This window comes from Lepus europaeus, chromosome 21, assembly GCF_033115175.1.
Source record: "Lepus europaeus isolate LE1 chromosome 21, mLepTim1.pri, whole genome shotgun sequence".
Classification (NCBI taxonomy): domain Eukaryota; kingdom Metazoa; phylum Chordata; class Mammalia; order Lagomorpha; family Leporidae; genus Lepus; species Lepus europaeus.
Genome location: NC_084847.1, coordinates 45,397,091 through 45,412,273, shown reverse-complemented (window position 1 = coordinate 45,412,273; position 15,183 = coordinate 45,397,091). Strand labels below are relative to the sequence as shown.

Sequence of the window (15,183 nt, the reverse complement as noted above, 5' to 3'; positions counted from 1 at the left end):
CGCCCATCCACTGCGATAGAGCCTGGGGCTCTTGGGGACGGATCCTGCGTGCCTCAGCGAGCCCAGAAACAACACCCCCGGCGCAGTGGGCGTGCACGCGAGAGCAGGTGGCCCCCAGGCTGATTGTGGATGTCTGCTAGGCGGGGCCTGGCCACGAGTGCCTGGCACTGGTCAACCATGGCCATCCCCCAGGAAGGAGGGCCACAGGCCACGTTGGGCAGCAGAGACAGCAGCAGGCCCTCCACCCTCTGGGGTCTCCTTATGCAGCCGGGACCACCCGGCCCCCTGATCCAGCCTCCCACTCCTTAGAGGCCTTCATACATCAGGACTGGGTCTGGTCCCTGCCCCATCCCTGCACCATCGACCCATTAGCTGCTAGTGTGACAGAGGGTTCGGAGGTCAGCACACGTGTGGGGAGGCCATGGCAGGTGGGCAGCAGTCCCAGCCCCCCAGGTCTCCGTGCCGCCATGGGAGGTCCTGCTCCTGTGCCTGGCCTCAGCCCGGTGGCCCTCCTTGCTCCCTCAGAGGCTCTGGGGGCGCAGCTGTGAGTGCCAGTGCAGGCACGTGTCGAGTGGGAGCCCCTGAGCCCTGGGGTAGGACAACTGGGCTATCCCCAGCAGGAGAGAACTGGAGCCAGGGTGTTCCCTGGGAGGCCAGCAGTTCCCCTTGTCCTGCCCAGGGCCTGTGCTCACTCCTGCCGGCACCACACTTAAAGGGACAGTGTCTTGGAGGACATCCCAGTGACCCCGTATTGGTGACCTCACACTAGTCAGGCCTGCTAGGAGACTGACGGAATGTGACGTCTCCCCATCCCTGCCAGGGGTCAGCTACACGAGGGAGGGTTCCAGGCATCCCATGGCTTATGCTGAGCCAAGCCCCCTGCTGCGGAGGGTACCATGCAAATGCAGGAGGCTCAGTGAGTGGTGCTGTCCTCTGCTCTCCTCTGGCCTGCAGGGGCGCAGTGTGTGAGCGGCGGCTCTGGCCCAGGAGCTCCTCATCTGGAATGGGTTTCCCTTTTCTTCTGAGCTGCACCAGCAGGTCCTGCGATTGGCTCGGATGTGAGTTCAGAAACTGTGGTGGCCTGGTCTAGATCCCGGGGGGCTGGTCTACAGGTCTACACCCTGGGAGGCATGGTCTAGACCCCAGGAGGCCTGGTCTACAAGTCAACACCTGGGTGGCCTGGCTACACCTGGGAGTCCTGGTCTACATCTGGGAGGGCTTGATCTACACCCCAGGAGGCCTGGTCTACATGTCTACTCCCTGGGAGGCCTAGTTTAGACCCTGGGAGGGCAGTTTTACATCCCGGAGGGCTTGGTCTACACCCGGGAGGCCTGGTCTACATCCAGGAGGCCTGGTCTACACTAAGGAGGGCTGGTCTACATCCCAGAGAGCTTGGTCTACACCCAGAGGGCCTGGTATACGGCTGTGTTTGCTACTATAGGACAGCCTTGAGGAAGGGCTCTGCTGCCCCTGAACCCTGTGCGGTGCCGTGCCCTGCACTGCTCTGGGGGGCTCCCTGCACCCTTCATTGCTCTGGGGGCCTCCCTGTGCCCTGCACTTTCTGAGGGGCTCCCTGCACCCTGCCGGCCCCCTTCGGACTCCCCACTCTCTTGGCCCCGTAGCATCTTCCTGCTCCACCTGCCCGCTGATGCCATGGCACAGAAGCAGAGCAATGGACTTTCCGTGCGCTGGTTCCCTCCCCGGATGTGTGCGGGACTGGGCCAGGCTGGAGCGAGGGGCCCGTCTGAGTCTCCTGCGTGACCATGCCCGGGAGCATCCCAGGAGCATTAGCAGGAAGCTGGATCGGAGCCGAGCAGCCGGGACTCAGGCCGGGCACGTGGGTGGGGGCGTCCGAGTGGCAGCCTCACCTGCTGTGCTGCAGTGCCTGCCCAGTTCCCTTCCTGCGAGCCGCCATGTGGGCCTGACTCATTTGGGTGGCTTTCTTGGTTGATGTCCATGGACAGCGGAAGGACCTGGAGAGAAGTCAGGCTGTTGCGGAGTGGGCAGAGCCTCTTCCTAGAGTCCTGGCTGCTCCTCTCCCATCCGGCCTGGGAAAGCAGTGAGGAAGCGCCTGGCTCCTGGCTCTGGATCGGCCCAGGTCTGGCCTCCGCCCCTTCTGGGGAGTGAGCCAGTGGATGGAAGATCTCTGTGTGTGTGTCTCTAACTCTGCCTCTCAATTTTATAAATAAAATCTTGGAGCTGGCATACTGGGCTGGGCGTCCGCCTGTGGCTCTGGCATCCCTTGTTTGACACCAGTTCGAGTTCTGGCTGCTCCACTTCCAATCTGGCTCTCTGCTGTGTCCCGGGAGGGCAGTGGAAGCACCCGCGTGGGGGACCGGGAGGGAGCTCCTGGCTCCTGATCAGTGCGGCTCTGGCCGTTGCGGCCATCTCGGGGGTGAACCAGCGGGGTGGAAGGCCTCTCCGTCTGTCTTTCCCTCTCACTGTCTGTAACGCTACCTCTCAAATAAATAACATCTTTAAAAATAAATAAATAATTAAATATTAACAAAAGCTAAAAAATGTAATGAATCTAGTAGAAAAACATGCTTTCAGCGGGGAGAAATGGAGGGAAGGGGAGAGAAGGGGATGGAGAGAGCAAGAGTGAGAACCACACCACTTTAATTTTGAAGATGTCATAAACACGTTTCACAGTCTGCATTGCAAGAACTCAGGAGCCTGGAGGAGCGACAGTAGGTCCATTCCCTTCCCCAGGAATCCTCCCTCAGGAGGAAGACAGGAGCTGAGTGAGTCTGAGGCTGTAACCTGCTGTTCTATGGGAGAGGGAGCCTGGCTTGTTTGTGCAGCGTCTCCAGCAACATTGTTTCTATTCTCTCCTTGTGTGCTCTGAGTGTTTCACCTTCAGAAGACAAACAGAGCAGCAGGCTGCTGGTGGGCAGCACCGCCAGAACTCAGTTTGCAAATGCTCAATTCCTCTAAAGGGACAGCTTTATGCCTATATTTTTGATTTTGAACATACAAGTACATATGTGTGTGAGTGAATGTATACATGAGTGAGGGAGCCAAAATCTGTTCAAGCCATGGCAGAGCTTGGAAATCTTTTGGGACAATGAGCTGAGCCTGCCTGGGCTAAGATGAGCAGTTGACTCCTCTTAATGGACATCTTTAATGGACATGAACCAAGAGGAAATGAAGAAGGGGGGTGGGAATGGGGGTGGGAAAAGAGAATGGAAGGACCAGTGCTTATACCCAAATATTGAAACACTAGAAAAAGCCTGAAGAGGGACTGTGTTAATTTATCAAATGCTAAATACCAATCTCTGTCACCAACTTAAGCCCAAAGTTTTTGGGGCCCTTTCTCTTTAACCAAGTGGAAGGTTTCTTGAGAAGACCAGCATGGTGTGTCCCCAGCTGTGATTGGTCTAGAGCCTCCTCTGACCCCAGGAGAGCCACTGTGATGTCATTCCAACTGCCTTACCGGTTCCCTGGCTTGGGCTCGGTTCTGTTCAGTTGGCCCAGGAAGCTCTGTGGAGACTGCCTGAAGGATTGGACGACATCACTGGTTTTCCCTTGTCCTGTCATTTGTAGTGTTCTTTTGTCTGGTCTATTAGATCTCTTTACAGTAGTGGTTCTTTTAGTTTTTCTGCTATTTTGTTTTTTTGCTATTTTTTCAAATTATCCCCCCTCCCATTTTTACATTGTATGCTTGTGTATTTATTTTCTTTAAATATTTATTTATTTGTTTTTTGTGTTTTCTTCACAGGCTAAATGTACTTGATGCTGTGTTCATTTTGTCCTTGTGTTTTCCTGTTTTCTGTTTCCTCATTGTTTGATCCTTTGATTTAGATAAGATCGTTTTAAGACTTATTGAATAGCATAGTTACCATAGTTACCATAGTTGGTGTTGCTTTACTTCACCATTTTAGTATTCTGTGTGTTTTATAACTTTTAATTCTTAATTTTGATACAGTGTTAGTGATTAGTATACCATAGTTCATAGAGTTAGCATTATCTGTTAGAAATATTAGCATATAGAGCTGTTAATTTTGGTTTCCATTTAGCTTGTTTGATTTCTATTTGTTTCCCAATTTTTCTTGTTACTTAGGTGACTAGTAAGTGCAGGGGTGCGGGGTTGGGGTGGGGATCGCACCATGGAAGGCCTCACTGCCTTTACCAGTGAGGAGGAGGTCCTGGATGGGTACCAGGTCCTCAGGGTCCTCGGCCAGGGCGGTTTTGGGCTGGTGAAACTGGCCTATCATTGGGAAAGCAGGACCCAGGTGGCTGTGAAGGTTGTGGAGAATGGGGGCCAGCACTCCTGCGGCTTCCAGCAGTTGTGTGCAGAAGCAGAAATCATGAGGGGGCTGCACCACCCTCACATCATTAAGCTACTGCAGGTCAGGCACACGGCAGAGAGGGGCTACATCTTCATGGAGTGTGCGGTCAGGGGGGACCTTAGAGGTTACATGGTAGAACGAGGCTACCTTCTAGATGGAGAGATTCGCCAGCTGTTGACGCAGACCCTATTAGCTGTGCACTACTGCCATGCGCAGCACGTTGTGCACAGGGATTTGAAGTTAGAAAACCTGCTTCTCGACGCCAACCTAAACATTAAGCTGAGCGACTTTGGTCTCAGCTGCAAACTGGCGGATGGAGAGCGCCTGAGGAATCTCTGCGGGACCTTTCCATACTGTGCACCTGAGGAATTCTTAGGTGAGGAGTTCTGCGGGTACAAGGCTGACATCTGGAGCGTGGGTGTGATCCTGTACGCCATGGTAGCAGGGGCACTCCCTTTTGTCGGAGAGGATTTTGTGGAGCTGCAGGCAGCCATCCTGTGTGGATACTACAGAATCCCCCACTATGGAAACCCAGAGCTGTGTAACCTGGTGGACAGGTTTCTGACCCGGGACCCTGAGGCCAGGCCCACAGCGGCAGACGTCATGGGCCACCCATGGCTCCATGCAGGACATGAAGCACCTGCAACCAGTGACGAGTTTCTGTTTCTTCCCCAGGAAGAGGAAGGATGGGAATTCCCATGGGGCCTATGCCCTCCACTGTGGCTTCAAGAGTGGGATGACCCCTTGCCCCCTGTGCCACGCTGGGGGTTCTGCCAACAGCAGGTCTTCAGCATCCAGGAAATATATGGACAGAGTGCTGTGGAGCCTCCAGTACCTCCTCAGGGTCCTGAAGCTCTAAGCTCCCTTGAGGACCTGGGATTCCAGCTGGGCCACAAAGCAGGCTCCCTGCCACCCAGGCTCCAAGCCAGTGTCTTGTGCCCAGGACTTCATAAGGAGCACAGCAAAGGGAAGCCCATGCCCAAGGCCATCGCCGGTGCTCAGAGCTGTCCCATTCTCCAGTGCCTCCAGGGACACTCAGGCTGCAACAGCAGAGCCCGTGAGTGTGCCGCCCTGAGCTCCCAACCACTGGTGCTCGCAGAGGACCAGTTGGGGCAGACTCCTTGCCTCGGGACTCCCAGTGTGAGCAGCAGTGAGTCCTGCAGGAGAGAGAGTTCCCAACGGGACATGTGGACAAGGACCCCCGCTGCCTGTGCCGTCCTCAGCCAGGATGCTCTGACCTCTCTCTCCACCACACTGAGCACTGACAGCAGTGAGGCTGAGTTGGAAGTCAGGAGCGGCTCTCAGGGAGCACCAGAGAGGCAGAGCATCCCAGGCCAAGAGCAGCAGCAGCAGCAGGAGGAGGAGGAGGAGGCAGTGACCGCAGACAGGCAGGCTAGAAAGGGCAAGGGTCGTCTGGGGATTGGCAGGAGAGTGGTCAGATTCTTCATCTGGCTGTGTTGTATCCTGCCAGCCCCAGAGGAAAGCCCTTGAGTCCAGAGAGGGAAGTGGCCTCTCGGTAGCCTCTTGGGAAATGGCCCAGAGGAGGGGCCTTCCATGAGAAGTTTAGCAGTGAAGGGGGAGTCATGGACTCCTGTCTGGGAGGAGGGCAGGTGAGGAGGCAGTAAGCGACATTGCAGGCAGAGAGGGGATATATGGTTGCATTTTTCAGATGGCCAGTAGGAAACATGTTTTCATGGTTAGGGGTCAGGAGCTTTTCCCAAAATAGAACATGGTGTTTGATTTTGTTTAAAAAAGAAATCCATGAACATCACTCTGTAATTAAAAATCCTGTGCCCAGGCATTATTGGGCCCCTCCCTTAGTCCCCTGCTGGCTAGCAGGAGTAGCATTTTCTCACAAATACCTACTTTTTCTTTTGCTCCCCCACCCTCATGATCCGTGTTGGATTTATGCGAGACAAAGAATGGACTTGAACTTCCTGCCGCATCGTTGTGCTGTGACTTGGATGGACTCAGCTCCCTGGGAAAGGTGAGTAAGGCAGACTGCTTCTCTGGTGTCTGGAGTACCCCTGATCTTCTACCTAGTCATTTTTCTTTTAGATCCCCCAGGTCTCGGAGCCAGTTCAAAGCAATTGGTGTGGGATGCTGGCTATAAGATACAGGGCCCACGTTGGATGACACTCTGCCCTCCTCCCACTTTATTCTGTCTTTAATTATTGCGTGCATATGTGCTCAGGTGGCTCTGTGCCCTGGGAAGTCTTCTCCAAGCCCAAGTTCCTTCTCCAAGCCCAGTTCCGAGGTCCATGGATGAGAAACTCCTGTGACAACTTAAAGCTCCCAGATCTGACCTGAGGAGCCTGCATTGCAGACCGAGGTGGCCTCTCCCATTGAGCTGCCTTCTTGTGTGCCCCAAAGAACTCAGGACCCACATGTCTGGGAAGAAGTCACCTGGCACCTTAACTCGTGCCCATGCTTTCCATTTTCCTGCCCAGGTTTTTCTTTGCCAAAAAGCATGTTGGAAGGGATTCCTTCCCAGAGACTTGCTCTTAAAGGTGACTCACAGGGAAAATTCCCTCCTCATGCCACACCCACGTTCCTCCTCTGCACATTCAACAGTCCTGCAGCAAGGACCACTTGCCCTCCCTCCAGACTTTGGCCACGGGAGTGTTAATTGAGACCCCCTTCATAGAACCTCATTTCCAAGTTCAGACATGATGCAGGGACAGCAGGAGTGCTGGAGGACAGATGCAACGACTGCTCAAGAGTGCGGGAACCCCAAAGACTTGGCGACTTCTGGGAGAATGGGGGTTCTAAAACCTGGCCACTGTGGGGGTGGCTGAGGAAGGAGGAGGCAGCTGCTGGGGTCCATGTGGTGACCTAGTGATGCAGTGGCAGTGGGAGTGCCCAGGGAAGGTGCTGGTGGGGCCTAGGGGCTGTGCAGTGGGGCCTGGGAGTGGCGCAGAGGGCCCAAATAACCTGTGGCTGCAGGAGAGCCCAAGAAGAAGTAGGAAGCATCCTCGGGCAATCAAAGGGAGGCTGCTGGGGACCGTGCTGGGGCCCAATGACAGGTGGCTCCTGGTGGCTGCACTGGGGCACAAAGATGTGGCTTCCCTGGCGGTGCCTGAGGATGGAGAGGAGGCAGCCAAGGCAGGCCATGAAGTGGCAGGTGCTGGGCAACAGTGCAGGGTGCCCAATGCTGCAGTGACAACAGGGTGTTCAAAGACAGAGGCAGTGGCTGCTAGGGACCACTGAGGGACACCAGTGACTTAGTGGCAGCAATGGTAGCTGGGCCCAGCTTCTTAAGGTAAGAGGGAGCAGGGTAAGGCCCTGGAGGGTGAGAAGGGGAGCAGGGCCTGGCCCTGAAGGCGAGAAGGGGAGCGGGGTCTGGCCCTGGATGGCGTTGAGGTTCGTGGGGCCCGGCCCAAGAGAGCAGCGTGCTGAGTGGGGCCCAGCACTGGAGGGCAGCATGGGGGGCTGGGCTCAGGCCCTGGAGGGCAAGAAGGAGAGTGGCGCCCAGGCCCTGGAGGGCCAGTAGGAGAGTAGCTTCTAGCTCTGGAGGGCTTTTAGCAGAGTGTGCCATGGCCATGGAGTGCAGGGAGGGGAGCAATGCCAGCCCAGGTGGGCACGGAGTGAGCAGGCTGCAGCCCTGGAGGGCATTGAGGGTAGTGGGGCTAGGCCCTGGAGGGCAGTGTGGGGAGCTGGGTCCAGGCCCTGGAGGGTGAAGAGGAGAGCAGGGCCTGGCCCTGGAGATCAAGGAAGAGAGTAGGGTCTGGCCCTGGAGGACAAGGATTGGAGTGGGGCCTGGGCCCTGGAGGGCGAGGAGGGGAACAGGGTCCAGCCCTGGAGGGCAGTGAGTGGAGCTTGGCCCAGGCCCTGGAGGGTGAGTAGGCAAGCAGGGTCCATCCATGGAGGGCGTTGAGGGTAGTGGGGCCTGGCCCTGGAGGGAAGCCCTGAAGCGGGGCCCAGGCCCTGGAGTGTGAAGGTTGGAGTGGGGCCCAGGTTCTGTAGGGCAAGGAGAGGTGAGGACCCAGGTCCTGGAAGGCCAGGAGCAGAGCAGGGCCTGGCCCTGAAGGTGAGGAGGGGAGTGGGGTCTGGCCCTGGAGGGAGGACAGGGATGCGCCTGTGGGGAGAATGGCCTGGCTCTGGAGGGGGAGGAGGGGAGCAGGCCCAGACCAAGGGTGCAAGGAGGCAAGCGGTGCCAGCCCTGGAGTGTGAGGAGCGAACACAGGCCCTGGAGGTCCAGGAGGGGGGCAGGGTCTGGCCCTGGAGGGAGGCCAGGGATCGGCGTGAGGGGAGCAGGGCCTGGCTCTGGAGGGTGAGGAGAGGAGTGGGGTCCAGCCCTGGAGTTTGGTGAGGGGAGAGGAGCCTGGCCCTGGAGGGCAGCAATGGGTGCTGGGCCCAGGCCTGTGGGCAAGGAAGGTTGTGGGGCCCAGGCCCTGGAGGACAAGGAGAGGAGTGGGGCCAGGCCTGCTGGGTGTCTAGTGCTGCGCCTGAGGGGAGCAGGGCCTGGCTCGTAGGGCATGGAGAAGAGAAGGATCCCAGCCCTAGAGGGTGGCAAGGGCCCTGCCTGAGGGGATCATGGCCCTGGAGGTCAAGGAGGAGAGAGGGGCCTGTCACTGGAGTGTGGCCAGGGCCCTGCCTGTGCTCTGGAGCCTATGTCCTATGTCCTGTGACCTTGTCCTGAAGTCTGTCCTGTGTCCTGTAGCCTGTGTCCTTTAGCCTGTGTTGTATGTTGTGTTGCCTGTATCTTGTAGCCTGTGTGTTGTGTTGTAGGCCTGTATCCTGTGGCCTCTGCCCTGTGTCCTGTATCCTGTGTCCTGTGTTCTGTAGCCTGTGTCTTCTGTCCTATGTCCTGTGGACTATGTCTTGTGGCTGGTGTGCTGTGTCCTGTGCCCTCTGTCTTTTTTCCTGTAGCCTGTGACCTAGAGTTTGTCCTATATAGTGTAGCCTGTGTGCTGTAGCCTGTGTCCTCTATCCTGTGTGCTGTGTCCATTAGCCTATTCATGTGGCCTGTGTCCTTGTCCTGTAGCCAGTATCCCATTGCCTGTGTCCTATAGCACGTGTGCTGTAGCTTGTCCCTGTGTCTTGTAGCCTATGTCCTGTGACCTGTAGCTTGTGTCCTGTGTCCTATGGCCTGTTTCTTTTGGCATGTGTCCTGTGGCCTCTGTCCTATAGCCGGTGTCCTGTGCCTTGTTCCCTCTGTCCTTTAGCCTGTGTCGTATAGCCTGTGTCTTGTGTCCTGTAGCTTGTGTCCTGTGGCCTATGTCCTGTGTCTTGTGTCCTGTGTTCTGTGTCCTGTGTCATCTGGGCTATGTCCTGTGTCCTGTAGCCTGTGTCTTCTGTGTCCCATAGCCTGTGTCTTCTGTCCTGTGTTCTGTGTCCCATAGCCTGTGTATTATGTCTGATAGTTTGTTTCCTTTGTCCTTTGTCCTATACCTATGTCCTTTCCTCTGTGTCCTGTGTCTTGTATCCTGTGTTCTTTGTTCTGTGTCCCATAGCCTGCGTCCTGTAAACTCGGTCCTGTGTCCTGTGTCCTATGTTGTTTAGCATGTGTCGAGTGTCTTGTAGTCTGTGGCCTATATATGCATCTTTTGTCCTGTGGCCTCTGTCCTCTAGCTGGTGTCCTATGTTCCCTAGCCTGTATCCTGTGTATTGAGCCTGCATCCTGTGTCCTGAGCCTGTGTCCAGTGTCCCATAGCCAGTGTCCTGTGTCCTGAGCCTTTGTCCTGTATCCTATAGCCTGTGGCCTGTAGTCTGTCCTAGAGCTGGTTGCTCTTTGTAGTAGCCTGTGTCCTGTGTACTGAAGCTGGTTTCTTATAGCCTGTGGACAATGTCCTGTAGTCTGTGTCCTGTGTCCTGTAGCCTGTGCCCTGTGCTCTGGAGCCTATGTCCTGTGGCCTGTGGCCTGTGACCTGTGGCCACAGTCTTGTGTCATGTAGCTGGTGTCCAGTCACCTGTGGCCTATGTTTTGTAGCTGTGGACTTTGTCCTGTGGCCGGTGTGCTGTATGCTGTGATACAGGCTATTGGACACAGGCTACAGAACACAGGCTATAGGACACAGGACAGTGGCCACAAACCAGAGGCCACAGGCTACAGGATTCAGGGCATAGGCCAGAGGATACAGGACACAGGCTATAGGACACAGAATACGGAACACATGACACAGGCAAGAACACAGGCTATGGGGCATAGGTTACATGCTACAGGCCACAGGCTACAGAACACAGGATACAAGACATAAGACACAGGACGCAGGACACAGGCTACAGAGCACAGGATACAGCACAAAAGAGACAGCCTACAGGACACAGGCGACAGGACATAGGCCACAGCTACAGGACACAGGACACATACTACAGGACATTGTCCACAGGTACAAGAAACCGGCTTCAGTACACAGGACAGGCTACAGCAAAGAGGAAGTCAGCTGTGGGACAAAGACTACAGGCCACAGGCTAGAAGACACTGGACACAGGCTGCTCAACATGGGACACAGGACACAGCTACTGAAACAGGATAGATGCCACAGGCTATAGGAAAGAGGCTATGGGATACATGCTACAGGACACAGGACACAGGCTACAAGACACAGGGACAAGCTACAGGACAGATGCTATAGGACACAGGCAATGGGACACTGGCTACAGGAAAAGGACACAGGCCATACGAACAAACTAATGGACACAGGACAAAGGATAGGGGACACAGGCTACAGGACACAGGCTACATTTCATAGGACAAACTATAGGTCACAGACTACAGGAAAAAGAGGCCACAGGCCACAGCACGCCAGCCACAGGACACAGGCCACAGGACATAGGACAGAGGACACAGGCTACAGGACACCAGCTTCAGAACACAGGACACAGGCTACAGGACACAGGACACAGGCACAGGACACAGGATAAAGGTTTTAGCTGGAAACCAGCTAAAGGCCAGGGGCGACAAGGCCCACGATGCATACATAGGCCACAGGCTACAGGACACTGGACAAAGGCTACACAACATAGGACACAGTACACAGGACAGAGGCTACACAACATAGGACACATGACACAGGACACAGGACAGAGGCCACATGACACAGACTACACAACAAAGGAAACAAGCTACACGAGACAGTGTGAGGGAAAGAGGGAACAAGGCACAGGACACCACCTATAGGACAGAGGCCACAGGACACAGGATGCGTACCTAGGCCAAAGGTTCCAGGACACAGGACACACCACACAACATAGGACACAGGCCATAGGACCAGAAAAAGCTAGAGGACACAGGCAAATGGAACAATCCAGAGGACACAGGACACAGGCTAAAGGACACAGAATACAGAATACAGGACACAGGCTAGGACACAGGCTACAGCCCCAGGCTACAGACTATGTGATACAGGCCATAGAACAGAGGCTACAGAAAACAGGAAACCAGCTCTAAGACAAAACCACAGACCACAAGCTGCAGGACAAAGGCTCAAGACACAGGACAAAGACTTAAGGACACATGACAGAGGCTTCAGGACGTAGGAATAGGCCACAGATTACAGGACTCAGGCTATACAACACAGGACAGAGGGCACAGATCATAGGAAATAGGCTGTAGAGCACAGGGCACAGGCTACAGGACACGGGACACATACTACAAGATGTTCTCCACAGGCTACGAGAAACTGGCTTGGGGACACAGGACACACGCTACAGAAAAGAGGAAATCAGCTCTAGCAAAAGACTAAAGGCAACAAGCTATAGGACACAGGACACAGGCTATATGACACAGGACACAGGTTACATGACACAGACTGAAGGAAAGCGGGAACAAGACACAGGACACCAGCTATAGGACAGAGGCCAGAGGATGCAGGACAAAGGCTGCAGGAAAGGGCACAGGCTACAGACACAGGAGAAAGAATTGAGGACAAAGGACACATGCTACAGGATATAGGCCACAGGACACAGGTTACACGACACAGGATAAGAGCCACAGGATATAGGACACAGGCCACATGACCTAGGCCCCAGAGCTCAGAGAACTGGCTCCACGACACAGGACACAGGCTACAGGACACTGTACACAGGCTACAAGAAATGGGCTTCAGGACACAGGAAAGAGACCACAGGAAATAGGAAACCAGCCCTAGGAAAAAGACTAGAGGCCACAGGCTCAGAACACAGGACACAGGCTACAGGACACAGGACATAGCCCAGACGACACAGGCCACAGGATAGAGGACACAGAATACAGAACACAGGACACAGGCTACAGGACACAGGACATAGCCCAGACGACACAGGACACAGGATAGAGGACATAGAATACAGAACACAGGACACAGGCTGCGGGACCCAGGACCCAGACTCCAGGATACAGTCCACAGGCTACAGGACACAGGTTATAGGCTACAGGAGACAGGAAAAAGGCTAAACAACATAGGACACAGGACACAGGACAGAGGCTCCAGGACACAGGCTATGGGACACAGGACAGAGCGACGGAACAAAGGATACAGGCCGCAGGCTACACGACACAGGACACAGGCTACACGACACAGGCTGAAGGAAAGAGGGAACAAGACACCGGACACTGGCTATAGGATAGAGTGTCCTCTAGCCTGTGTGCTGTAGCCTCTCTCCTGTGTCCTGTAGCTTGTCACCTATGACTTTGTCCTGTAGCCTGTGTCCTGGGTTCCATATCCTGTGTCCTCTGTCCTGTGTCCTGTGTCGTCTGGGCAATGTCCTGTGTCCTGTGTCCTGTAGCCTGTGTCCTGTGTCCTGTAGCCTTTGGCCTCAGTCCTGTAGCCTGTGTCCTGTGACTTATGTCACAGACTAGCAGACAGAATACACAGGCTACAGGACACAGGACACAGGACATAAGTCACAGGCTACAGGACTCAAAAGACACAGGACATAGGCCACAGGACACGGGCTACAGCACACAGGCCGCAGGCTACAGGACCAGGACATAGCCCAGACGACACAGGCCACAGTATAGAGGACACAGAATACAGAACACAGGACACAGGCTACAGGACACAGGACATAGCCCAGATGACACAGGCCACAGGATAGAGGACACAGAATACAGAACACAGGACACAGGCTGCGGGACCCAGGACCCAGGCTCCAGGATATAGTCCACAGGCTACAGGACACAGGAGAAAGAATTGAGGACAAAGGACACATGCTACTGGATATAGGCCACAGGACATAGGTTACACGATATAGGATAAGAGCCAAAGGATATAGGACACAGGACACAGGACCTAGGCCCCAGAGCTCAGAGAACAGGCTCCAGGACACAGGACACAGGCTATAGGACATTGTCCACAGGCTATAAGAAATGGGCTTCAGGACACAGGACACAGACTTCAGGAAATAGGAAACCAGCCCTAGGACGAAGACTAGAGGCCACAGGCTCAGGACACAGGCTAGGGGACCCAGGACACCCGCTAGAGGACAGAGGACACAGGTTGCGTACATGGCCACAGGCTACAAGACACAGGACACAGGCTGCACAACAGAGGACACAGGACAGAGGCTCCAGGACACAGGCTATGGGACACAGGACAGACCGACTGAACAAAGGATACAGGCCGCAGGCTACACGACACAGGACACAGGCTACATGACACAGGCTGAAGGAAAGAGGGAACAAGAAACCAGACACTGGCTATAGGATAGAGTGTCCTGTAGCCTGTGTGCTGTAGCCTCTCTCCTGTGTCCTGTAGCTTGTCACCTATGTCTGTGTCCTGCAACCTGTGTCCTGTAGCCTATGTCCTGGGTTCCATATCCTGTGTCCTCTATCCTGTGTCCTGTGTCGTCTGGGCAATGTCCTGTGTCCTGTGTCCGGTAGCCTGTGTCCAGTGTCCTGTAGCCTTTGGTCTCAGTCCTGCAGCCTGTGTCCTGTGACTTATGTCACAGACTAGCAGACAGAATACACAGGCTACAGGACCCAGGACACAGGACATAAGACACAGGCTACAGGACTCAAAAGACACAGGACATAGGCCACAGGACACGGGCTACAGCACACAGGCCACAGGCTACAGGACACAGGACATAGCCCAGACGACACAGGCCACAGGATAGAGGACACAGAATACAGAACACAGGACACAGGCTAAAGGACACAGGACATAGCCCAGACGACACAGGCCACAGGATAGAGGACACAGAATACAGAACACAGGACACAGGCTGCGGGACCCAGGACCCAGGCTCCAGGATATAGTCCACAGGCTACAGGACACAGGAGAAAGAATTGAGGACAAAGGACACATGCTACTGGATATAGGCCACAGGACATAGGTTACACGATATATGATAAGAGCCAAAGGATATAGGACACAGGACACAGGACCTAGGCCCCAGAGCTCAGAGAACAGGCTCCAGGACACAGGACACAGGCTACAGGACATTGTCCACAGGCTACAAGAAATGGGCTTCAGGACACAGGACACAGACTTCAGGAAATAGGAAACCAGCCCTAGGACGAAGACTAGAGGCCACAGGCTCAGGACACAGGCTAGGGGACCCAGGACACCCGCTAGAGGACAGAGGACACAGGTTGCGTACATGGCCACAGGCTACAAGACACAGGACACAGGCTGCACAACAGAGGACACAGGACAGAGGCTCCAGGACACAGGCTATGGGACACAGGACAGACCGACAGAAAAAAGGATAAGGGCGCAGGCTACACGACACAGGACACAGGCTACACGACACAGGCTGAAGGAAAGAGGGAACAAGACACCGGACACTGGCGATAGGATAGAGTGTCCTGTAGCCTGTGTGCTGTAGCCTCTCTCCTGTGTCCTGTAGCTTGTCACCTATGTCTGTTTCTTGCAACCTGTGTCCTGTAGCCTGTGTCCTGGGTTCCATATCCTGTGTCCTCTATCCTGTGTCCTGTGTCGTCTGGGCTATGTCCTGTGTCCTG

The 15,183-nt window shown here is 55.0% G+C and overlaps 1 protein-coding gene across 1 annotated transcript in view; it reads left to right on the top strand.

Moving 5' to 3' along the window:
• Nucleotides 1–4,109: 4,109 nt before the first annotated feature.
• Nucleotides 4,110–15,183, top strand: part of LOC133750524 (serine/threonine-protein kinase SIK2-like) — a 174,858-nt gene continuing 163,784 nt past the window's right edge. Inside the window, exon 1 of the mRNA XM_062180101.1 lies at nucleotides 4,110–4,849. Within this exon, the coding sequence (XP_062036085.1) occupies nucleotides 4,110–4,849 (740 nt within the window). The remainder of the gene's footprint in view (nucleotides 4,850–15,183) is intronic.